This window comes from Vipera ursinii, assembly GCF_947247035.1.
Source record: "Vipera ursinii genome assembly, chromosome: 2".
In the NCBI taxonomy this organism is placed as follows: Eukaryota; Metazoa; Chordata; class Lepidosauria; order Squamata; family Viperidae; genus Vipera; species Vipera ursinii.
The window spans coordinates 263,097,078-263,122,387 of record NC_139513.1 but is presented as its reverse complement, the minus strand read 5'-3'; the positions used below and the strand labels follow the sequence as shown (position 1 = coordinate 263,122,387).

Sequence of the window (25,310 nt, the reverse complement as noted above, 5' to 3'; positions counted from 1 at the left end):
CTTTCTTACTTAAACTTATCAGAAGGTACAATACTTTTTTAACTGAAATAGTGTACTGCGTTTATGATTTTTCATTGCTTTGTGGGGCAATGAAATGTGTATGTTTTGTACAATCCTCAGGAAACTGATTATTGGGTAGTGTCAGAATTCAGTCTAATGAATTCAAATATTGTAAACCGCAATTTATTATGGTGACAATGAATCAACCAAAACAATGATGAGGGATTCTTGTTCAGATGTGGGTTTCTTTGGCCACTGATTTATTCTATATCTTTTTTTTACTATACTATGAATACATCTGTGTCAAAGGTCACAACATCTTGAAGTATTTTTAATAATAAAATATTAGCTGCATACTCTACACTTATTTCATTGAACCAATTTATTTTTATATATGCATTGGCTCATAGCTGTTAAATGCTCAACAACTATAGAAAAATAAAAGATCCTATTTGAATTACACTGTATAAAGCTCCAAAATATAACACAATTTGCTTTGGTGATGCCTGAGCACAGTATCCCTTCAGAGCTTCATTTTGAGAGAAAGTAGCCTCCATACTAGTAATTGTGAAGTGAAGAAGGCAAGTTCCTTCGTTTCACCTTACTTAATAAGTCTTTGACTAATTCCTATGTGCTAAAAAACCCCTCCACCATTGTTGTAACTGGTGATAAAGGTTTCAATTATACAAAGAGCAAAGTATTATAAAAACAATGTAGTAATATATTTTATAATATAATCAAAATAAAAGTATAAAAAGCCATAGATTTTCATTATACTGTATAGCAAAGCAATAGAATTTAGACTTACATACCGCCCCATAGTGCTTTACAGCATTCTTTAGACAGTTTACAAGTAAGCATTATTTGCATGTTGCCCCCAACAATCTGGGTCCTCATTTTACCAACCTTGGAAGAATGGAAGACTGAATCACCTTCGAGCCCCATCAGGATCAAACTCTAGGCTGTGGGCAGAGTTTGTCTACAATACTGCACTTTGACCACAGCCCTATCAGAACTCTTGTATTTGTACCCTTTTGGCATCTAATGCATAATAAGAACTATGCTGGCTCAGGAGTTCTGGAGTTGAAATTCACAGAACTTAAACTGGTGTAGATATAGGTGACTCCAATATGAAAAATATTGTAAAACGTATTTATTGCAAATTTTCCTCTAGCTCTTTGTATATTTTTAGAAATCTTTCTACATGGATATTTATATTAATACAGGTATGAAAGTAACTCTCCCAAATCCATAGGAACATAAAACTATCATTTTACATGTAAATCCATGTAATGCCTTCATTACTATATGTGAACAGGTATTTGAAAGAATGTAGTGTTGAAATTATTCTAAATAAAATCTTAGATCTATACACACTGCTAAATTCATACAAATTCCAATCTTCAATTAAGAGTGCTTATATTTACATATTGAGTGATGGCAGTATTCATAGAAAAGAAAGAACCAGCATAATCAAAACTCTGGTTTGCAAAAGAACTAAAAAACATTAGGCTGAGCAATTTCAGCATTCAATGAATGCTATCTGACTGCAGAAAACTTTAAAAACCAAAGGTCAGGTTTTGCTTTGATTTTTCAATGGGGATTGGCAAGGATGGAATGGGTGAAGTGGTTGTAGACCAACTTTGATCCATTGCACAATGCAACATTTTATTGCAGCAGCTTATTTCTTAGACCAAAATGTAAACTCCTTATGTAGCAACACCTCACTGAAAACTCTTAAGAACCACAGTCAGTCAGAAAGAGATAAAAACTGCTTGGGTGAACCAATCTTCCAATTTATCCTGAGTTAAACTATTTTGTATGATCTCATGTATGGTTCGCAAAGCCTTGAAATATTATTATTAATAATTTCCACGTTACTCAGTCTTTCCATTTTAATAAACCCTTTAAATTATGAAGAAGCATGCATTACATTAATAATTCAAACTACGAACATTAAAATAACATAAAAATAAAGAAGAATATACTCAGACAAAATTATGGGCACTTATGGTTGAAAATGAAATGCAAATCACCCTTGTTCCCATTAGAAAATTGCTGTCATATGAATGAAAGATGACCAAAATTGAAAAAAGACATCTGACTGAAATGCTTTGGTTTATTCACAAAGTCTGCTGCTTACATTGGAGTTGCTTTCATCTGAGGACATGGGCTTGATGATGCTGTTCACAAACTTGTTCACGTGCTCAAAGTGCTTTGTCATTTCTGTTGCCAAGACCATGTCAATAATTGCTTGACGAAGAGCTCGATAATGATTTCTGAAAAGAGAAAGAGCAATCTGAATGGATATTGGTAAAACTGATTCCTTTTCTGATTTCCCACGTATATCGGTATCACATTGGCAAATCCATTTTTGATTATATAGGTATCTCCTTGAAGTAGAGCAGTTATGTGTTAGTATAACACGCAGTTCGACTGCACTACAAGTGGGCTTTAGCTTTTGAGCCCCATGAAAGCAGGTATGACCAAAGCCAGCAGGCATTTGAGGTAGTCACAAACTCAAGAGTAGGCTTCCTTTGGGGTAAGGAGTAGAGGTACAGCTGCTTCATTCCACTCCTTTTCCCATCTTGTCTTTGTCTTCCTTTTATGGGCAAACAGGCTCCTTTCTCATTTGCCATACTTAGTTGCGGTCCCTATTCAACTTGGTCCTAAGTCTGTCTTGTAAAATACAAGTTGCCCATTCATTTACATTCATGATTTTATTTTTAATAAAATTTATATCCTATTGGATTTTAAACGTTGCTTACTTCACAATTCTGTCAACCTACATTATATACAGGGAATATTCATACAACATTGGAGTGAGTATTTGCATTTCTTTGGGTATTATGATGTTGGCATTTGGTGTTATTTTAGTAGCTTTATACAGGTAGTCCTTGACTTAAAGCTATTTCCTGTGACTATTTGAAATTACGATAGCACTGAAGGAAAGTGACCTATAATTGTTTGTCACACCTATGACCGTTGCAGCATCCCCATGGCCATAGGATCAAAATTCAGATGCATGGCAACTGGTTTGTATTTTTGACTGCTGCCATGTCCCAGGGTCATGTGGTGACCTTCTCTGATCCTCTGACAAGCAAAGCCAATGGGGAAGCCAGACTCATTTAGCAAACATGTTACTAGCTTAACAACTGGAGTGAATCACACAACAACTGTGGCCAGAAAGATCATAAAATGGGGAAAACTCACTTAACAACTGTCTTTCTTAGCAATGGAACTTTTGGGCTCAATTGTGGTCATAAGTCGAGGACTACCTGTAAAGTAAAAATAAATTCACCATATTAATTTTCTGGAACCATAGTGCTATTGTGTTGCCTAAGTCAAAATAATAAATTATATAGGTAGTCCTTGACTTACAACAGTTCATTTAGTGACTGTTCAATGTTACAATGGCACTGTGAAGTGACCTATGACCATTTTTCACACTTATGACCATTGCAGCATCCCTAGGGTCACGTGATTTACATTTGGATGCTTGACATTTGACACATATTTATGACAATTGCCGTGTCCCAGGGTCATGTGATCCCTTTTGCGACCTTCTGACAAGCAAAGTCAATAGGGAAGCCAGATTCATTTAACAACTATGTTATTAATTTAACAACTGCAGCGATTCACTTAACAAATGTGGCAACAAAAGTCATAAAATGGGGCAAAACTCATTTAACAAATTTCTCACTTAGCAACATAATTCTGGGCTCAGTTGTGGTTGTAAGTCAAGGACTATCTGTATCCAGATAGTTCTTGACTTACAACGATTTGTTTAAAGGTAATTTAAAGTTATGACAGCCTTGGAAAAAGTGATTTATGACCTATCCTTGAAGTTAATGCTATCACACCACTCCCACACAATTTAAGCACTTGGCAACCAGCTCACACTTAGAACTGGTTGTACCATCCTGCAGTCATCCTGCAGATTATAATTTGTGACCTTCCCCGGCAGTCTCCACTGAGCAGCATCAATTGGGAAGGCCAGATTCACTTAAGGATCATGTGATTCACTTAATCATAGTGATTTCCTTAATGACTGTGGTAAAATGGTCATAAAATCAGGGTCTGGTCATGTGATGACTTGCTTAATGACCAAAATTCCAATCCGAATTGTGATTGTAAATTGAGAACTAGTATCTTTCCACAGCAGTTCGAAATATATTTTCATATTAGCACATTACATTGCAACATATTTAATACACACTTTATGCAAACTTACAATATATTTCCAAAATGAAAAGAATCCTCATACAGATATAAATGTGAATTTCTTTTAGAATCACATTTTTCAGATTTGGATATTCTTGTGAACTGATATTCATGAATGTCAGCTATATTACATATACCAAATATTGAAAGAGACTAATTTCACACACTATGCACAGATGCAAAACTATTCCCAGGCAAAAATCCAAGAAAATTTGAAGAAACTAACCTGTTAAGATTTTTAAAAATGTTGCACTTGTTGTCTTTTGTTGTCAGCTGGAAGGCCAGAGCTGTGTGATGGCTTTCTAAGACTGCAGTGTCATTGTAGAGAACAGCCAGTTCACTGCCTGCGTTGCACAAAAAAGAGTTGGTCCGTCCTGGGTGATCTACGTCATGTATTGTTGCCGCTATTAATGCAGCTACTTGGTCTAAATTATCAAGGCTTCCCTAGAAGGAAAAATTAAGTCTTGTGTCAATCATCAATAGATCTGCATCCATATATGGATTAATGTAGGCAATATATTGCTCTTCAGTAACATTTCCCTGTGGTGCTTCAATAGTTTATTTATTCTTATTTTTAAACAAGTTTTATTGATTTTTAATATTTACATGTACATGTATTTGTGAAACAATATGGTGGTTGGGTAATTAAAATAAGAAATAGCCATTTGTAAATAGGTCAGGTTACATCAACAGAGATGCCCTCTCTAATTCCCTTAGTGATTACACAGTCAAAATAAGCCAGTTAGTATATTTCTAGTTATAACCTAGTCAATCAACAAAATTCAAAATATATTTTCACTAATACATATCAATATCCTGTTTTTAAATTTTATCTAATTGCAATAGGATATTCTAGAATAGCCTATAGTATATAGAAAAAAGCTTAATTTTGGGTGGCCAACAATTCCCTATTTCAATAAAGAATAATTCTTTTGTCTACAAAACTTACATTGTTCATTACAAAACATTTTTGTTTTACCATTAAAGTCTAATTTTCATCTTAGCAAATCACCAATTATTAGAAATATATTTTTTGCCTTAGCCGTTCAACAATTATTAAAATGCTATCTTTTATATAAAATTCTAGATTCTATACTATAGTTCAAAAATAGCCACTGAATATTCTATAAGGCATCTTAACCATACATCAATTATTAAAATACCATCTTTTGATAAGTCATTCTGAATTCTATAATATAGTTCGGAGTTATATTTCCTTTACAAATCTAAAAATTAAATGTAAAATCAGTGATATTTTTAGAGATTCCCCTTAATCCATAAAAAGATATTTTTATAGTCTATCTTTAGGAATCCCCCCCCAAAAAACAAGTTCAGTCTTTTAAATCTAACTCTTGCCTTCCTTTTGTGCTAATCATACTTTGCTCTTGGTATCTTTAAATTCTCAAATGTATCTTCCTTTCTTCCTAGACCCCTTATTTGAATCCAGGGAGCATATTAAAATGTCAGTTTTGCAAGGAAAATGTCCCCTTTGTAACCATTGTATTTTTGCTTTGGTAGTTCGGTTTTTGGTGGTTGATATAATATAATTGTCATTAAATCAGTCAAATCTTTTTGTTCTTCTAATTCTGTCTGGGTTAGGTAGAAAGAAGTAGCTGGTATTATCTTTGACATTTGATTCACTGAATTCTCAATATAGTGTATTTGAAGGCCTTTAGTGTCTTCACTCTTGGTGTTGCTTTCTTCAAGTGCTGTTACTTTTTGGCTTGTAAGTTTTGTAGTTGCTATTAAAGTTTGGACTTTAAGGTTTTCTGTAGGTTGCTTTTGTTGTTCTTTGAAATCTCCTATTTTAATGTTAGTTTCCACTTCTTATATTTGGTTTTGGGTTATCTTTTCCTCATTTACAGTCAGAGTTTGATTTGGTGGCTTTAAATTGTCAGATTTTTCTTGCAGCTTGGCTTTAATTTGCTCTGCCATTGCCAAGATTGTGTCCAGTATCAGTTTATAATCAAGTGCCAGGATGTATTCATCCATTTTGTTGTTGTTTACAGTTAAATCTTCCATGGAGGCTGTTTTAATAATAGTCAAAGATTTTCCACTTCCTGAAGAGTTGTATTCAGTGCCAGATGTTCCCACACTTATCTTCAAGAACAGCTCTATTATTCATTCAGCTCTCACAACAGAAAAAGGAAATTTACTTGCTGTACCAGGTTTCGCCAGAAGATGTCATCAATAACATATAACATGCAATGTAAGAGGTTTTTCTTTTTCTTTTTCCAAATTAAATATAGAACTTTTGTAGGATTAGTCCATTTTTTTTATTTAATTCACAGTTTAAAGAGAGAATAGGATAGTGAGTCCCCAGCAACAGATAGAAGCTTTTTAGTAAATACAGCTGAAATTGCTTAAATACTTTGCTGCATTAATTGGATTTCTTTTGTGACTTTGAGGCTTTAAGATTTGTTCCCAAAGTAGATATTCGCCGTTTTCTAAAGAAATGGGGAAGGAGATTTTCAGGAAAGTCCCACAGGAAGATGATTAAGGGAATAGGAAAGGTAAAAGCTCACCCAGGTCCTCCAGATTGCTTCTTAGTGCTAGGTAGTACTTTTGGCTTTTGGCAGGGAGGGGCTAAGTGATCAGCCATCTTTATGGCCGGTCTCTTCTTCTTCAGGCCAAAGGAGATGATCCCGGATTGTAGAGGAGGGCTGCCGCCCTTTTGCGATCACAGGGAAGTCCTCCTCTTGGTAATCGCCCCTCCAGGGCGATTTGTGACCCTTTTCAGGGTCCTCCAAACATTAAAGAAACGGACGGCAGGAGACAGACTGTCCCTACATGTCCGAAAGTGCTGCGCGCACGAACCGGAAGCCAATAGTTTATTTATTCTTGTAAATGCAATAGTTAAGAAAACCAGACTCAGCTATATAGAATGCAGAATCGCATTCCAGAATTATTTGGAGGGCATGGCTACAAAAAATCAAGAGGGTAGACAAAATGGTACAAATGAAGCTCCACTTCTTTTATATGTGCATCACAGAAACCTTTGGCTACAGAGCTGCCTTACTGTATCCCTAGTTGTGTTGAAAGTGCTGAACAAGATTGGATTTCCTTGTTATGCCATCTCATAGTGATTTTTTTTGTGCTTATTCAATGAAAGATTCTGAATTTATAATTTGGAAAAGGCTTCCAGTTAAGGTACTTATAGGCAAGCCTTTTATTGTGTTGTTGTGCAATCCAATTCTCAAACTTTGATTGTGGCAGGGAAAGGTCCAGTATCATTGTTCATTTGTAAGTCCCTCTTACTTTTCTCTAACTTCCATCTTTTTTTTAACCAAAGGAAATCTGTAAGGAAAGGAAAGATGGATGCCTTTTCCTCAGCATTTAACCTAAACTTAACTTCCCTTTGGTTTTCAAACCACTGCTTCTTAACTAATCTTTCTCCTTTTTTTATAAAATGAATGTGTTAATAATACTTGGAACAGGAACAGATAATTATCAGCACAAGCTGTACCTTAACTCTTTCTTTGCCCAGAAAAAATGCTGTAGCATGCAAAACATCTGCTGCGTGAGTAGAGTTATGGTAAGAATTGGAAGAGTGGTAGTTCTCTTCAATCACTTGGAACCAGGCACGCAGTGTGGCTTCTGAACAGTTTAAGAATTCACAGATGCCGAAACGGGAAAAAATTTTCAAGCCCAGGTAAACTAATGGTCTGGAACATAACAAGAGAGGAATGAAGAAACAAGGTCACTCATCACTAAACTTCTTATAGTTATAAACTTTGGTTACTGATAGTAGCTATATTAGATAAATTACAGGTAGGTCTCGACTTACAACAGTTTGTTTAGTGACCATTCGAAGTTACAATGGCACTGAAAGAAGTGACTTATGACTGCTTTTCACATTTAGACAGTTGCAGCATTCCCTTGGTCACATGGTCACAATTCGGATGCTTTGGCAACTTACTCATATTTATGACCGTTGCAGTGTCCCAGGGTTTTGTGATCAGCTTTTGCGATCTTCTGACAAGCAAAGTTATTAAGGAAGCCTGATTCATTTAACAACTAACTGTTATTAACTTAACAACTGCAGTGATTCACTTAACAACTGTAAAATGGACCAAACCTCACTTAACAACTGTCTAGCTATATAAATTTTGGGCTCAATTGTGGTTGTAAGTCGAGGACTACCTGTGTACCACCACTCTTGCTTCATTATAAATAGAGGTACAGGGTCCCATTCCCCCAAAGATAACCAACTAAATGACAGCTGAAGGAAATTAGAGAAGGGAGACTAAAGGAAAGAAATAAAGGCCCAAATTGCACATTATCTGAAATGTATGTTGGGTGTGTCCAATTCTTTTTCATATGCTAGGAGTTATCCTCACAACTGCAACCATCATCTCAGCTGAAGGCTCCAGGAGCAGTTTTCATTCTGTGCCAATTTGCATCTGACAGGAAAGGAATCTTTGGAATTTCAGATGAGAGATTAGAAAAACAGCAGGTACCATATTAGCAACATACATTATTGTAATTGAAAGTACCCAAAATTCATCTTTAATGATATGTGGCTTAAAGAGAGAAGGGCAGTAAAGAAATATTCTTAAATATTTTGCAGCTAATTTCAGTTGGGAAAGAGCAGTTACAATTTCTTCATAAAATGAGAGAATATTGAGGTACAATTTAGCAGAAATAAATATGTGATTCTGTGTAGTTCCATCCCTAAAAGTCACAAGTGATAGAAACATGATATATCTTGGTTTAATTTATAGATTTCAAAGAAATTGACCGTGATTAAGCACAGCAACATTGAACAGTCTGCTTAGCAGTTATTCTATCCTTTCTGATAAAAAAATCCATCTAAAAGGTTTATGATGAATGTGACATGTTTATTATGAAACTTCTTGAAACTTACATATGAAAGGAAATAGTTATATTTTAAAAAGTACAGTATAAAAAATTGAATTAAAAAGACTGGATCTGGGGAACTAAGACAGCATTAAAGGAATTTACTTTTAAGCAATTTATTTATTTGAAAATACATAGTATCAACACAGTATTTTAGGGAAGATTTCATTAAAAAAACTTCTGTATTTTAGGAAAGCTGTGAATAACAATAAATGCTATTTTGCACCACCCTAAAGTACTGTCAGCCCAGAATATCACACTGCTAACCAGACAATAAAACATTTTAACAATGATATATACATATCTATAAAATAATAAAATGATCAGATGGAATTAAAAAGGCTATTTTTTAATATATTTAAAACTTACAAACCACTTGCATCTAAATGAAGCATAGAAAGAAAAGCACATCATTTACAGGTCTTATTCTGTTGATATTTGTAATCCTGCCAGGGCTAGGTGTCTGTCATGACCCTGTCAGACCCCATTTTGGAGGAAGAGGAGGAGGAGTTGGAACTGGTACATCTCCTGTGGAACGTCCGGCTGTTCCAGGCCCTCCAGCAGTGGGGGAAGTGATCGACTGGATGGGGAGCCACCTGCCTTCATAAACGTGGGGAAGGATCAGCTACAGACAGGCAGCAGCGATGAGGGACAACAGATCCTCTCTGACAAGGAAAAGTTGCCTCCCCCACCTGATCCATGGTCCATGGAGAGTGGAGCAGAGGGAAACTCAGAGAAGGTCTGTGAGGCTGCTCATGAGGAGGATGCCCTGCCCGTCCTCACAGGGAACACCTGACTCACAGTGATTTAACCAGAGGCCGGGGGAGGATGTGTTCATTGGGAACAACCATTTGTTTTGACATGCATTCCCCTGAGTTTTGAAAACCTTGACTCATGGACTTTGACTCGTGTTTCAGCCTTTGGATTTGCAGACACTGACTAGTTTATGGACCTTATTTTGCAAACTCTGCACCTGGTTTGTGGACTTCGACTTTATTCCTGTTTGGGGGCTTCGTTCTGGTGACTAGTGGACCCAGCAGGTGGAACTGGGTTACATTGACTGTTGATGGTTGGTTTGTTGGAAAAAGTGGAGTGGAGGTTTATCAACACCCCTGGAGGGCCTTCTGTTGTGGTTTAGTGGTGCAATAAAAGACTTTATTGATGCCTGCATCTGCCTATGTGACCTTGGTCAGAACAGTGACGCAGCCAAAACAATTATAAATAAGCCACACAAATTTCATTTATGACAAAACTGCAACTGCCTGAAACTTCTATTTTATCTATCTAATGAACACAGATGTAAAGCTTGCCTTTTATTTGTAACAGCTTCCAGCTCAAAAATGTTGAAGTCCCAGCTCTCTTCATCATCCAATAAGTGTCCAATGCAGGGCGGAGCATCACTGATGATGATTGGCACTGATTGGCTCTGATTCATATCTGTACAAATGGGGAACAGGCAGGTTATGATTCTGTCAACATGTGCCCAATTGTAGAGCCATTAATAAAAAGAGAGTCTCAAGGCTAAGCTAGAGATGTTAGCAAGCTTAAACATGGAGAAGCCCCATGCCTTTGGAAAGACATGGAACACATGGATGTAAAATGGGGCTGCTGGAAAGGAGTGCCTTGCCTTCTTATATTGTTATATTCAATGTTGCATCATCTTAGCCCTTTGCTGATGAAAATAAGGTACTCTGAAAAGACACCAGGGTGAGATACGTTCTAGGCTTGGGGAGGTTCTTACACTGACCTTGCCTAATGCAATTTTGCCCTCCTTTCTTCTCCATCTTATGGAGTGGCTGAGGCCTATCAGTACTGAACACTTCAGTGCTATTATATTTCGTAAGTCACAGCCTCTTTGATACTTGTTCAATGCTGCTGATACTGTTCCCAGTGTTGCTTTAGCAACAGCCAGCTAGGTACAAGTAATAACTTGTAGTTCTGGAAGAGGGAATCTAAGGCCATCAGAAGATGCAAGCAGTCTATTTAATAAAACAGTAATAAAGTTTGCACATTATGATGCAAACACAGTATTTGTAGGAATATTCAATCAGTTTTGTATACATAGGAAGTGACTTAAATATATACACGACTACACCTTTACTGGATTAAAGCTGAGAGTAGATTCTACATCATGGAAATTTATGTAATAGAGAATCTGCTGGTGGGGTACAGAACTCTGAGACAGGGGCCTTTAGCTTCTTCTACATTCCTGTGTGCTTTATTCTTCCCTTTCCTAGTTCTATACATTCTTCCCAGTTCTCTTCGTCTTTGGCTGGGTGCTCCCCACTGCCCCCAAGCAAGAGTATTGTTCTCTGTTCTTGCTAAACTTGATCTTTAATGATCTATCACAAATTTGGTTTCTTCTCTATCTACATTTCAATCTTTAGTTATGTCCATTATTTTTTCTGCTCTCTATGCATGTTAAAAGTAGAGTCAGAAGAGAGAGGGCGAAAAAGCTAAGATAGCAGCCAAAAGTACACAGTCAAAGTCCCACTTTTGGTTTGCTTATTTATTCGGTTTAGCAGGTGAGGGGAAAATGGCAGATTAATATACCTCTGTGAACAGATGAAATAATGCTGCAGCAAAGACCAGCAACATGACATTAAGCCCTAATCAATGGTACCTCTCCAGATAAGGAGAAGTTGGGAGATTGCCCACGTATGCTGTCAAAGTCTGCTCCTTATGAGTAGATCTACAAGTTCTGAAAAAGTTCTGCAGGCTTATTGTGAGTCTGAAGGTCAAGGGCTGCAGAAAAGACAGCAAGCTCACAGCAGCAGCGAAGCCTGCAAAAACCCTCCCTTTCTTAAACACATACAAAAGACAATTATTTCAAAGTTAAAGAGGGATAGTTGATGCAGAAGAGCAATCAAGCCACCTAGTCAGTGATTCTCCATCCCAGATCAAAGATAAGACTAAAGGAACAATTTAGGATTAAAATAGAATAGAATGGAATAGAATAGAATTCTTTATTGGCCAAGTGTGATTGGACACACAAGGAATTTGTCTCTGGTGAATAAGCTCACAGTGTATATGAAAGCAACAAATGATAACCATGATCATAATCATAAGTCATAAGATACAACACTCAGTGATAGTCATAGGATACTAAATAAAAGCAATTAACACAATCATTATAGGATACTAATAAAAGCAATCAACATAAATCATAAGGTACAAACAACAAAGTTATAGTCATATGATACTAAGGAATAGGTAATAGGAAAGATGAGAAGGATAATAGTAATACGGCCCTACTACATGGTTTGACATCCTAGGGCATAGAGAGTGTTGTGGGAATTAGCTGTTTAGCAGAATGATGGCATGGGGGAAAAACTCTCCTTGTTTCTAGTTGTTCTGGTGTGCAATGCCCTATAGTGTCATTTTGAGGGAAGAAGTTGAAACAGTTTATGTCCAGGATGTGAGGGGTCTGTGGATATTTTCTCAGCCCTCTTTCTTGCTCATGCAGTATACAGGTCCTCAATGGAAGGCCGGCTGGTAGCAATTGTTTTTTTTTTTGCTGTCCTAACTATCCGTTGAAGCTTGGGCCTGTCCTGTTTGGTTGCAGTGCCAAACCAGACAGTTATAGAGGTGCAAATGACAGACTCAATAATTTCTTTGCAGAACTGTATCAGCAGCTCCTTGGGCAATCTGAGCTTTTTGAGTAGGCACAAGAAGAACCTTCTGTGTTGTGTTTTTTTGATGACATTTTTGATGGTAGGTATTCATTTTAAGTTTTGAGATATTATAGAACCTGGAAACTTCAAGGTCCCTATTGTTGACACTGTATTGTCTAGTATTGTAAGAGGTGGTAGAATAGGAGGGCTTCTCCTAAAATCTACTATCATCTCTACAGTTTTGAGCGTGTTCTGTTCAAGATTGTTCCAGTTGCACCACAAGGCCAGTTGTTCAACTCCCCATCTATATGCGGGCAAATAGGAAATTATCCCAAAAAGCTTGCCAACAGTTTAAATTAAGAAGGTTTAAAATGAACTTGTTTTGATTAAATGCTGCAAGGGTTCTTTTTTTTGAGAGAGAGGGAGAGGTGGGGGGCGGGAATCTGAAAACTTGAGACTCTGGAAGGAGAGCAGAGAAGAGCAACAAAGATGATTAGGGGCTGGAGGATAAAACATATTAGGAATGGTTGCAAGAATTGGGTATACCTAATTGGTAAAAAGAAGGACTGGAGTGATACGATAGCAGTCTTTCAATATTTGAGGGGCTGCCACAAAGAAAAGGTCAATCTATTTTCCAAAGTACCAGTAGGGAGAACAAGAAGCAATGGATGGAAACTAATCAAGGAGAGAACCAATCTAGAAGTAAGGAAAAATTTCCTGACAATGAGAACAATTAACCAGTGGAAAGGCTTGCCTTCAGAAGTTGTGAATGTTCCTTCGCTGGAGGTTTTTAAGAAGAAATTGGACAGCCATTCATCCACAATGGTATAGGAGCAGGGGGTTGGACTAGAAAACTTCCACGGTCCCTTCCAATTCTATTATTCTGTTATTTCTTGTATTACAGCAAAACAAGTTTAATGAATGTTTTCTGTTTACTGCACTGCAAATAGTTTGGGGTAATAAAAAGGGATAAACTTATCTTTCCAAATGTTGTGTGAACACCTATCACATCTAAACTGTTTATGTGCCAAATTCAATGGACAATTAATGAAACAAATTAAGATATCAGAGTTTTGTATTTCTGATTTTTTAGTAAAAAAATTTTTTTATGCAATATTGATATGAGTGAACAGAAAAAGAGAGTTTAACATACAAACTTACTTTTAGAAAATAAATACTCATTTCCTGACAGTTTTTTCAAGCCATCCTGAAATAATGAAGAAAAGAAAAGGTTTCCATACACCAAGAGAAAGAAAAGATGAAATTACATTTCAATAAATGCAATTTATTATACATATTATTGTTAAACAGCAGGATAACATTGCTAATAGATCTATAGAAATATAAATGTTAAAAATAATCATAAAAGTGGCTATATGTCTATATTAATATTCTACATAATCAGCAAAAAGATCATTGAAAATGCAGTCCTATCCAATATCTAATATGTACTGTTTTATTTCTTCAAGGTCTATCAAAGAAGGCACCGAGTTTTCAATTAAAAATGAGAAGATAACAACAAATTTCTTCTACCACACTTTCCAGCATTCATAAAAGTAAGATATGGGTTTATAGAATTTTCATCACAAATCAGCTTATGGGTTTCATGAAATGCTGTTCTTACAATCAGTCCAGAAGAGGTCTCTCATGACATTCTCTTCTCCTTATGGCCAAGAATCTAGAACTGTTTCTCCTGCAATGACCACAGCTGCTTGCTTTTATAAATTTCTTTTTAGCATGTTTTCAATGGTAGACATGTACAGCAAATGAATCCTTGATGATGACAACCTGTTCATGTGAGCCTGGATACCAGCCATTGATTTTACTAGTGAAACTGATGATGTGATTTATGTCTCTTTACTCACAGTCATCAGACCTCCAACAAGATTGCTAGTATGAGGGTCATCATCTTTGGTTCCTAGCTGTGGAGAATAAAGTTCTGTTGTTCGTAAGATTTCCAACACTCTATCCAAGGCATCTGCTACAGTCACAGGACTATTCTCTTGAGCTGAATTGATTATATTAATAACCTGTAGGATTACAAATGGAAAAGAAATAATAAAGCCATTATTGCTTTCAATCCAGTGTATTTATAAAATCTGTATGCAATATTGAGTTATCATGTAAAAGAACTATGAACCGAATAAAGCAGTTGGCCTTAAAATGATTAACTAATTCATCAATCAATTAAATTAAAATATAATTGCTTATTTTAAAAATTCACTATACTGACTTTGTGCAAAACAACCATCCATTCATAAACAGAAACTCGTAATTATACTAAATCCCAACATTTCTGTGTGACATGAATTGATATTTCAATAAATACAATAAGAATAGACGTGCTTTTTTGCAAAGGATTATTGATGTATAAAATGACATCAGAAAGTCTTTGCCTCATACCTTTGTAATTGGAGCTTCTATTGTCATGGAATGGATTCTTGCTATAGATGAATATTGATGATTCTGTAAACTTGGTGCTGCATTAAACAGAAAAGAATTAGGCTTTTTAAAAAGGCTATTTGAAAACCTTAAAAAGGCTCTTCTCTTATACACTGTATTATTTGAAATTAGATTGTTCCAAATAGTATGTTCTTATGTTTATATTGCATATACAGATAGTCCTCACCTATTGACTGCTGGTTCAGTGACTGTTCAAAGTTATGACAGTGTTGAAAAAAGAGATTTATGAGTGCTTCTTGAAGATGTGGCTGTTGCAGCATCCCTTTGGTCATATGATTGCAATATGGGCAACCAATACATGTTTATGATAGTTACAGCATCCTGTGGTCATGTGATTGTCATTTGCAACCTTCACTGCCAGCTTCCCAGAAGCAAAGTCAGTGAAGTCAGCAAGAATTTGCAAGTCATGGTCATGTGATAACTTGCCTTATGACCATGGGTGATTAATTTAAGAACAACAGCTGAATGTCATAGATCAGGCATGGTAACATGACATTTCACTTTGTATCTCTATTGCTCAGCAACAGTATTGTGAGCCCTAATTGTGGGCAGTACATGACGACTATCTGTATGATTAAAAAGTAAGAAACTGCCTATTTTTTCCATTGTTCAAACTTATACTGCCTCTTTCTGCTATTCAACAGCCCAGCTGAGAAAAGATTATACTAAAATATTAAATTAAATGCCAATCACTTAAATCATCAATTGCATTTGCTTTTAACATAGGGCTCTGAATAATATCTCCTGCATATTTCATTTCTTACCATCACTACTTTGAGAAGTTATTGATTTAACATCAATGGATTCTTTCCTTCTGTTCTTGCATCTGAAGGAGTGAGAGTCTATAAATGTTAAAGGAAAGGATTTAATAAGGAGTAGGATTTATTTTCACAGCCACTTTTTCTCCCTATATTAAAATACTGACTTTTTAAATTGCCTCCCAACTACAGATCAGAAATTTAAAAATGAACCCTTCCTCAATTAAATAGGGAAGGATAACAGAAAACAAAGAAACCAACTTCTTTAATTTCGTAGTTTCAAAGCCAATTTTTATTACTGCCTTATTATATGTTAAACTTGATTTGATTTAAAGATAAGATGTTGTTAAAAAAACCTATTAGAGAATAAGCAGGAATACATTAAACTCATGAGTTTATTATTTTATAGTATCTTCTTTCCAAATAAGTGGTATTTAGCCATAATATCTATGTATATATGTATGTATGCATTTATAGCATTCTTATTGTCATCCATTTCATACAAGTGATTTCACACAATTTATAGGATTAAAAACAAAAATCCGCCCCCCATCATCACCTCCTTGACATCCAATAAACAATCAACAATAAAACATCCATACTAGCAGAGCTCATCTGCTCCCTGGCCCAATCTAAAAGGCTAAAAAGATTGGGGTCATCCAAATCTTGGGGGTGAGGGAGATGCTGTTCCACAGAGCAGGTACAGCCAATGAGAAGGCATGATTCCAGTGTCCAGTGAGATGGCATAGAGGACACCCAGCACATGCCCTCTGAACTAGATCCAGTGAGGCTGGCAGAAACAACAAGAGAAGGGTTTCCTCCAAATAGCCTGGGCCTATGCCATAGAAGCATAATCTATAAATGTCAATCTCTTAATTCTATATTCTATTTTCTTGCAATATTATGTCACAATTTATTTTAATGAAACATTCTTCCACTTTTTTGCATACGTTGAAAATAATATTTTTAGTCTACTCAAACATACATGCACTGAAAAGACTAATTAGCTTAATAGAATATATAGTAGAATTTACAGTAGTGGCCAAAATTGTAGAAACCTTTTGGGGAAAGTGTACAGTAGAAATGCCACCTTTGGTTAAGTTTCCACCATTTTTTCTTCTAATTTCTTTATAACTGTAGCCTTGTTCGCTTAATAATACTATTTTACATCGCTTTCCGGGCAACCTGTCAACTCTTTGCACCATTACTTTAATTTTATTACGTTTTACAAGCTCACTAAACAAAAGGGGGGAAAAAAAACAACCAACTTGATAGCGATCACATAACACACTGACAAATGTTCTCCTCTCAGCTTCAGTACATGACATCAATAACTGAATCCTACTGTGATCTGATTGGCTCATTGCCAAAACAGGATGACACGTGATTGGCTCTCTAAACACTCATGCTCATTGGCTACAATCAGATGAAGGAAAGCTACCTGATATCAACCTAAGCAAGTTGCACTTCCTTTTTCTGGTTATTTGGCTATAACTTTTCATAGAATACAGTACAGATAATTGAACAAAGTATGTTGCATTACATTCTTGATTAAACTATCTTTCCATTGATATATAATTTTATGATACTCCTCCCCCAAAAAAGTGGTGCTATTAGCCATCAAACCTCAAAATTACACTTTTCCCAAAAGGTTTCCACAATTTTGGCCACTAATGTATAATAGAAGCAGTCTGCTAAAGAGTAATAGCTCCTAATATGCTATGTGAAGAGTTTAAACTACTTCCAGATTTCACAGACAGAAGTTCCAGATAATTGAACAAAGTATGTTGCATTACATTCTTGATTAAATTATCTTTCCATTGATATATAATTTTATGATACTACTCCCCCCAAAAAAGTGGTGCTATTAGCCATCAAACCTCAAAATTACACTTTTCCCAAAAGGTTTCCACAATTTTGGCCACTACTGTATAATAGAAGCAGTCTGCTAAAGAGTAATAGCTCCTAATATGCTATGTGAAGAGTTTAAACGACTTCCAGATTTCACGGACAGAAGTTCCACTCCAGAATCAACTGCCTCTACATAAGTGCCATAATTTATAAAGCATCCTTCAGCCTAATAGTAAGACTGGTTCTGATTCTTCAAATAATAGAAAGCTATTTTCTAACCTGATTGAAACTGGTCTCCTGCACACTTTTCATCATGATGTGTCCTGTAAGTCTTGTGTTATATGAAAAAGGAAACACAAAAGAGACATATAACCTTCCATCCTAAGAGCCAGATACAGACCTACCATACATTATTATCACCACACAAAGCTTGATTAGCAGTAAATATCCCTTAACTTTCTTAATCAGAAACAGTTGAAGGCCACCAAAAATATTTTTTCAGACAGCTGCAACTTGGAGGTGCTCAGGGAATTGACTGTCTTGTACCAGCTTTCTTGCTGGGATGTCAAAGAGAAAGTTAAATTATTGTTGGAGGCTAAAAGTTTCCCATATCTACTGTACAGTTTGCTTATGCTTACATCATATACCATCTGTTAGAAACTTTACAAGGCTGTTATCTCTGTATAGCTACCTCCTCATTACATTGTATCTGAATGACTATAACAGTATATTTTGAAATACCATAAATTTCCATTAAAAATTTTGTTCAAAACAGAGAAATTTGAATATCCTCATTAGCTGATAAATTTAAATATCCTCATTCGCTGATAAGACATAGGAGAGGCCTCTAAAATAAATGCATATCATCTTATCAAGCACCAAAAGTTGACTGTCACAAGATACATTTTATGATAATGTGATTTGACATTTATATTTTAAATGATATATACTTTAAGACTTTGGAAACATCCAGTTGTTAATAAGAAGGTGACAAACAATTGCACAAAGGGAAAATCCTACCTGTTTGTTGCTACTGATATCATTGCTGCAACACAGTTTTTTGATAGACACAAAATGTCGAATTTTTCTATGAATATAAAAATAAGCCACTATTATTAAATGCAGTGTTTATTAGTGACTAATTACTTGCTCTCTACTATAAAGCAAAAAATTCTAGATCCAGTTAGTTTATTTCAATGCTGTATTTATTATTTATGAGGTCATTGCATAAAATACTCATAAATTATAATTGGCACACACTAATATTGGTGTGAGGAAAAAAGGGATCAAAAACACAAGACGATCTTCCAGCAGAATCCTGTACATGTAGATCAACTAATATTAACAAAACTCTGTGTAAGGCTGCAACAGCAATTTCCATCACCTCAGTGAATGAGATAAATGGTATTTAATTTGTATAAAGTGTGTAACATGCCTGAGATAATCAAATCCTTAACTTCCAATCGTCATTTTAATTTAACAAAAGGTATTGGACATTCCAGTGACGGAATTCTTTTACGTTGTCAAGTTTAATCTTTTGTAAATTCATAGATGAGCAGGGACTAGAATTCACAGTTATCATATTTCACCAAAGTACCTGGATACTTTAAATATTTAAGTTAAGTATTAAGCATTTAGAGGGACGCGGTGACTCAGTGGGTTAGGACGCTGAGCTTGTCGATCAGAAGGTTGGCAGTTTGGCAGGTCGAATCCTGAGTGCCGCGTAACAGAGTGAGCGCCTGTTACTCGTCCCAGCTTCTGCCAACCTAGCAGTTTGAAAGCATGTAAAAATGCAAGTAGAAAAATAGGGACCACTACGGTGGGAAGGTCACAGCATTCTATGTTCCTTTGGCGTCTAGACATGCCGGCCACATGACCATGGAGACGTCCTCAGACAAGCACTGGCTCTTTAGCTTGAAATGGAGATGAGTACCGGCCCCTAGAGTTGGAAACGACTAGCATGCATGTGCGGGGGAACCTTTACCTTTATTAAGCATTTACTTTAATTTAAGTATTAAGTATTTTTAAGAGCAACATTTAATTTTCTTTTTACAGGAAACAGAAGAGAAAACTAACAAGCTACATCATGGATGGCAATATTTGTTATCTGAGTTCTGCTACTTAGACTCTAGGTCTTTTGAAGTGTCAGAGACCACCTAGCAAGATGTGAAACAGAAGAACAGAGTTAAATTATTTCAACCCCTTCATTGCAGGGTTTTAAGGGTAGAGAAAGTGATAGGAGCCCCCTACTGTACATCTACTCTGATTTCCACCTTAAATGAATGTGTGAGTGAGTGACTGAATGAAAATCCAAAGATAATATTACTCAGATTTAGTTATTTTGCCAACTTAAAAGTGCAGAAATGCAACCTATAGGATAGGGTGCTTCTTAACCCTGGTTGGATTTGGAAAAAAAACAGAAACCGTGTCAACAGACTGTGTGTAGAGACAATCTTGTCACCTACAAATATGATAAATAAACAAAATTTGATACACATTACTTATGGTCAATGCACTTTTTCATTAACATACTTACCCTCCTTGGCCTGTCACAGGAGTTATCTTAACATGCTGTTGGATATTATCGCCTGATTTTCTTCGTGCGTAATAAACGCCTTGCCATTCCTAAACAAGTCAAGTGAAGCCATAGTCAAAAAAGTACTCGATCTGCCTTACTAAAAGTAATAAAGTCTGTTGCAGTTCTTCTCTATATGAAACCATCAAAGTTGCCATCTAGTCTTTCCCAGTCAGGTGGCCTTCTGATGCTTTCATGCAGCATGTCGTATTCATACTCTACCACACATACAGAGAATCATAGAGATAAAAGGGGCCATGGACAGCACGGAGGCCAATCTTGTGATCTGAGCTAAAGCATCCATGGCAAATAACTACCCAGTCTCTGCCTAATATTATCCAGTAAAGGAAAGCGGTGGCTCAGTGGGTTAGGATGCTGAGCTTGTCGATCAGAAGGTCGGCAGTTTGGCGGGTCGAATCCCGAGTGCCGCGTAACAGAGTGAGTGCCTGTTACTCGTCCCAGCTTCTGCCCACCTAGCAGTTCGAAAGCACGTAAAAATGCAAGTAGAAAAATAGGGACCGCTACGGTGGGAAGGTAACAGCGTTCCGTGCGCCTTTGGCGTCTAGTCATGCCGGCCACATGACCACAGAGACATCCTCGGACAAGCGCTGGCTCTTCGGCTATGAAACGGAGATGAGCACCGGCCCCTAGAGTCGGAAACGACTAGCACGCATGTGCGGGGGAACCTTTACCTTTTTTAAAGGAGAATCACATCACAGTGATTTTTCATATTCAGATTGTAATTAAAAAATTCTATTAAAGAATGCAAAAAGCATAGGGTAATTATTACCCACTTTTCCTCTTTTGATGCAGGTGTTGATTGTATCCAACAGATCCGCATGGTTTTTGTCACATTTTGGAAGCTCTGCAAGTTCTTTCCCTATTAACTCTCCCTTCTGATAGCCCATCATCTGTTCAAACGCTGGGTTAACATACTGTTAAAAAAATGAAATGAAGTTTATAAGCAAGTACAGAAAGCTTAAAATCAAATTTGGATAAATTTCATATTCTGTTTGCACAATCCCAAGTGTAGGAAAACCTCCTAGCAAATACCTAAACAGAGAGGCTTTGCTTTGTATTCACTCAGTGCAAATGCACCAATAGAAAAGGGTTCCAAAATAAAATACAGAAAACTTTGCATGTTACCTCCTTAGACAAATAGTATCTAAACAGAATTGCTACCTATGTGCATATATTACAGACAACAGTCATTCTTTCCTTTATTAGTTTAAAGTGACACAGATAACCAAATTTTCTAAAGAGAGTTGTGCTTTTTTCCATACCTGAATGATATGATCTTCACTAGTTATTTCTATTGCTTCATGACAGTGCTCTAGTGCAGTGAATACCGAATTACAAGCCCTATAATTAATCAATAAATAGAGATTGTTAGAATGTACGACTGAATAATTCAAGATGCTATAACTGATTAATTCCTATGCATTCATGGAAATGCATCACCTTCCTCTAAAAATATACTTTTCAGAATATACTAGTTTCCTATTAAACTATGCAACATTAATGTCAATATATGAATTATATACTATTACTATTACAGAAATATAAATAGATCCCACTTCCCAAATAAATTCATAACTTTTATTTGGGTGAGGAAAGAAATCAGAAAGACATGGACTCAACACAATTTTTCCCAGATGTTTCCTCAGACATATTAAATATGCACGTTTTTATTTATTTCACAATTTGCAACTTGCATGAGAGTGAAGATTCGGTGTTCAATCTTCCTTTGCAACCTAACCCAAAGTGGCATTTGTGAGGAAAATGTTCTGATTAGGGACGCTTAGAGGGCCACATAGTAAAGCAGGAGAAGGCAACCCACAACATACAAGTTGCAGATAGTCGAAATATCTTTATGTGTCTTCCTCAGATTGTACCAACTGGCATTTGGTGCTGCTCTCAGACGCAAATATTTCTACTGATTTTTCAAATAAATACATTTACAAAAATAGGCAAATCTCTGTATAGACTTAACACCTAAAACCATAAATTAAATACAATCCATTAAACAGCATAAAAAACATTGAGTCCCAGCCATTCTCTGCAACATTAATCTGGTGTCTACTGAGTTGTTGGTTATTTTTAAAGGGTAGTTCTAGCCATTAAGAAATTGCTTGATCTGCAGATAAAGAGGATGCATGGGCATGGAAGTACCATAGTATAGATCAGGGGTCCCCAAACCCCGGGCCGCAGCTGTGGCCTATTCAGAACTGGGTGAGAGGTGGGCCAGTGCACAAGTGGCACCCCAAAGGTTCTCTTCCCTCTTGTGTGAGTGGAGCTGTGAGTGCACGCATGTGCACTGGCACACCACTGGTGCGGCCTGGTTCCCCTCTTCCCCCCTCCCCCAGTCAGGCTGCCAAGCCGCTTGCTCCAAAAGTGGAGTGGTGAGAGCAAAGGCTGAGTGGGATGAGCATGCCCTGCTCAACTTCGCTGACTCAATGAGTCAGGAAACCTGATCTGCTTTTGCAACGTCAGGCAGCCTTGGTGAGTCAGAAGGAACACAAGACGGCGTCCCCAAAGGCTTCTCTTCTCCACACCAAAAACTTTTGCAAAGGGACAAAAGGCTTCAGAGGAGTGATTTTACTCTGCTTCAGGCCTTCCGTCTCTTTGCAAAAGCTTTTGGTGCAGAGAAACCTGAAGAAGTGCAAAACTGTGCCCCAAAGGTTTTTCTTTTCTCATGTAAGTGGAGCTGCTTGTGTGTGTGTGTGTGTGTGTGTGTGTGTGTGTGTGTGTGTGCCAGCCCACCACTCACATGGCCTGGTTCCCCCCTCTCTCTCCCCAGTGGGGCCACCAAGCTGCAAAGGTTGGGAACTGCTGGTATAGATGAGTCCTGAGAGACTCTTGGATAAAGAAAAAATCCTCATGCAAAATCTATCTGGTAAATTATTCCTGAAATACAGGCAATTAGATATTTGAGCATCAGTGGTAATAATAGAATAAGAGAGTTTGAAGGGACCTTGGAGGTCTTTTAGTTCAACTCCCTACACCATTTCAGACAAATGATTGTCCAATCTCTTCTTAACAGACTGCAGTGTTGGAGCATCCACAACTTTTGGAGGCAAGTCATTGCATTGATTGCTTGTTTGAACTTGGTTCTAGGTTGATTCTCTCCTTGATTAATTTCCATCCTTCTTGTTCTGCCAAACTTCTGGACAGATTTATTTCAATATGATACTAGGAGTCTGCTTCTTCTACTAACCCAGGAGATGAATGGTAACAAATATGCTAACATACCGTAATTTGAACTGTGATCGCACCTCACCATGTTCTATTTGAATCAGTTCATTGTAACAAGCAATGATGCTGTTATTCTCCAAAAATCTCTGGGAAATACAAAAATAAAAAGTAGATGTCACTGCTTATAATAATTTACTTCTACAATACACTGTCTACTGATGAGTTGAACAACTTTTTGCTTGCAAAGCACTAAACTCAAGGGAATGCAATTCTAAAATGCAAATAATATAGGGAAAGTATGTAGACGTGTGTGTGTGTGTGTGTGTGTGCGTGTGTGTGCGTATTGTTTAAATGTTGGGGCAAATAGTGTGGGAAATCACATTAATGCCCATTGACATCATGTTCCCTCCTTGTGCTGTAATAAGCGAGGCCAGGATCCTGTTACTAACTACATATATTGATTTTACAACTCTTAGAATTACAATCTTTGATGCTGGCTTGCAGTTCTAGAAGTAATGCTTCTATTTGGGTGAGGTGATTATCAGACTGAGAAAGCTATACGAGGGTAAAACTTCTCTCAATATAGTAAAAAATACTAATAAAGATTCTGCAGCATTAGAAAGTTGAATTGGAATTATTGTATATATGCAATTTTTTTTGCTTATAAAATAATAAGTTGCCAGTGCAAGGTGAATGTATGCATGTGTGCCTCCAAGTTCTCTTCTGGCAACTATCTGGACAAGTCCTTACAGTTTTCTTCGCAGGATTTTGGAAGTGGTTTTTCACTGCCTCCTTCCTAGGGCTAAGAAACAGGGACTAGACCAAAGTCACCCAGTTGGCTTCATGCCTAAGATGGGACTAGGACTCATGATGTTCCAGTTTCTAGCCTGGCACCTTAACTTTTATACAAAACTGTCTCTAAGGTATAACAATTTAATTGGACAAAAGTAGGATTGCATTTCCTAATAGAAATTACTAAGTAGCACTTAACATAGATGTTTACTAATACAGAATATTTATCCATGGCACAACTCAATTGACAGGAAATGTCAAACAAGCACTGTTTTGATTAATGCATGAAATAAGAAAAGAATGCTATGTTGCTAATCTCAGGCATACAGTAGTGTATGAAAACTATAGTTTTAAGAAACTTCAAATATCATTGGCATTCCTATGTAATAACAAGGGAAGTAAAGACAAAAAATCATAGCCAAAATAATTATGGTTTCCTGTTATTACCAAGATTCCATTTTCGACCCATTGATGATGACGGATTTTGCCAGTGAAACTGCTTATTATAGCAATATACAATGGGAAAAAAGGCTTCTTTTAAGAGGACACATAACTTTGATGGCAATCTCAATGAATAATACTATTTCTGATGTGACTTGCCCTAAATAAGAACAAACAGTCACAGAGTCAATATACAAACCTTTGAAGAAATTTCAGAGGAACACAATAAAAGAAATGTAACATTAAAAGTGTATCACATATTCTTTATTTCTGTTTTGTCTTGAAAAATATCTATGTTCATGTCATAACTGTAGCCTCCACCAACCACTCTATATAATACTCTCCCCTTTCGACGAGAGGAGCGGCACTTAAAGCTAATAAAAAAATAAAATAGGTATGCACAAATGATAGCTGCACCTCAGGAACAGTATTGTTTAAAAGTAAGCAATGTCATAATTAATAGAAATAATATCTATATAAATAGGATTTGAAGCTGTTGGATTTGCAACAATTGTTCATGCCTTTGTGGCATCACAA

The 25,310-nt window shown here is 36.5% G+C and overlaps 1 protein-coding gene across 1 annotated transcript in view; it reads right to left on the bottom strand.

Moving 5' to 3' along the window:
* The window catches only part of PDE8B (phosphodiesterase 8B), a gene marked incomplete at its 5' end in the record, with an annotated part of 38,770 nt that overhangs the window by 2,411 nt on the left and 11,049 nt on the right, over positions 1-25,310 (bottom strand). Inside the window, 10 exons of the mRNA XM_083354746.1 lie at positions 2,159-2,279; positions 4,451-4,668; positions 7,691-7,889; positions 10,395-10,521; positions 13,860-13,905; positions 14,564-14,728; positions 15,102-15,178; positions 15,926-16,003; positions 21,586-21,707; positions 23,598-23,686. Coding sequence (XP_083210872.1) covers positions 2,159-2,279; positions 4,451-4,668; positions 7,691-7,889; positions 10,395-10,521; positions 13,860-13,905; positions 14,564-14,728; positions 15,102-15,178; positions 15,926-16,003; positions 21,586-21,707; positions 23,598-23,686 — 1,242 coding nt within the window. The remainder of the gene's footprint in view (positions 1-2,158; positions 2,280-4,450; positions 4,669-7,690; positions 7,890-10,394; positions 10,522-13,859; positions 13,906-14,563; positions 14,729-15,101; positions 15,179-15,925; positions 16,004-21,585; positions 21,708-23,597; positions 23,687-25,310) is intronic.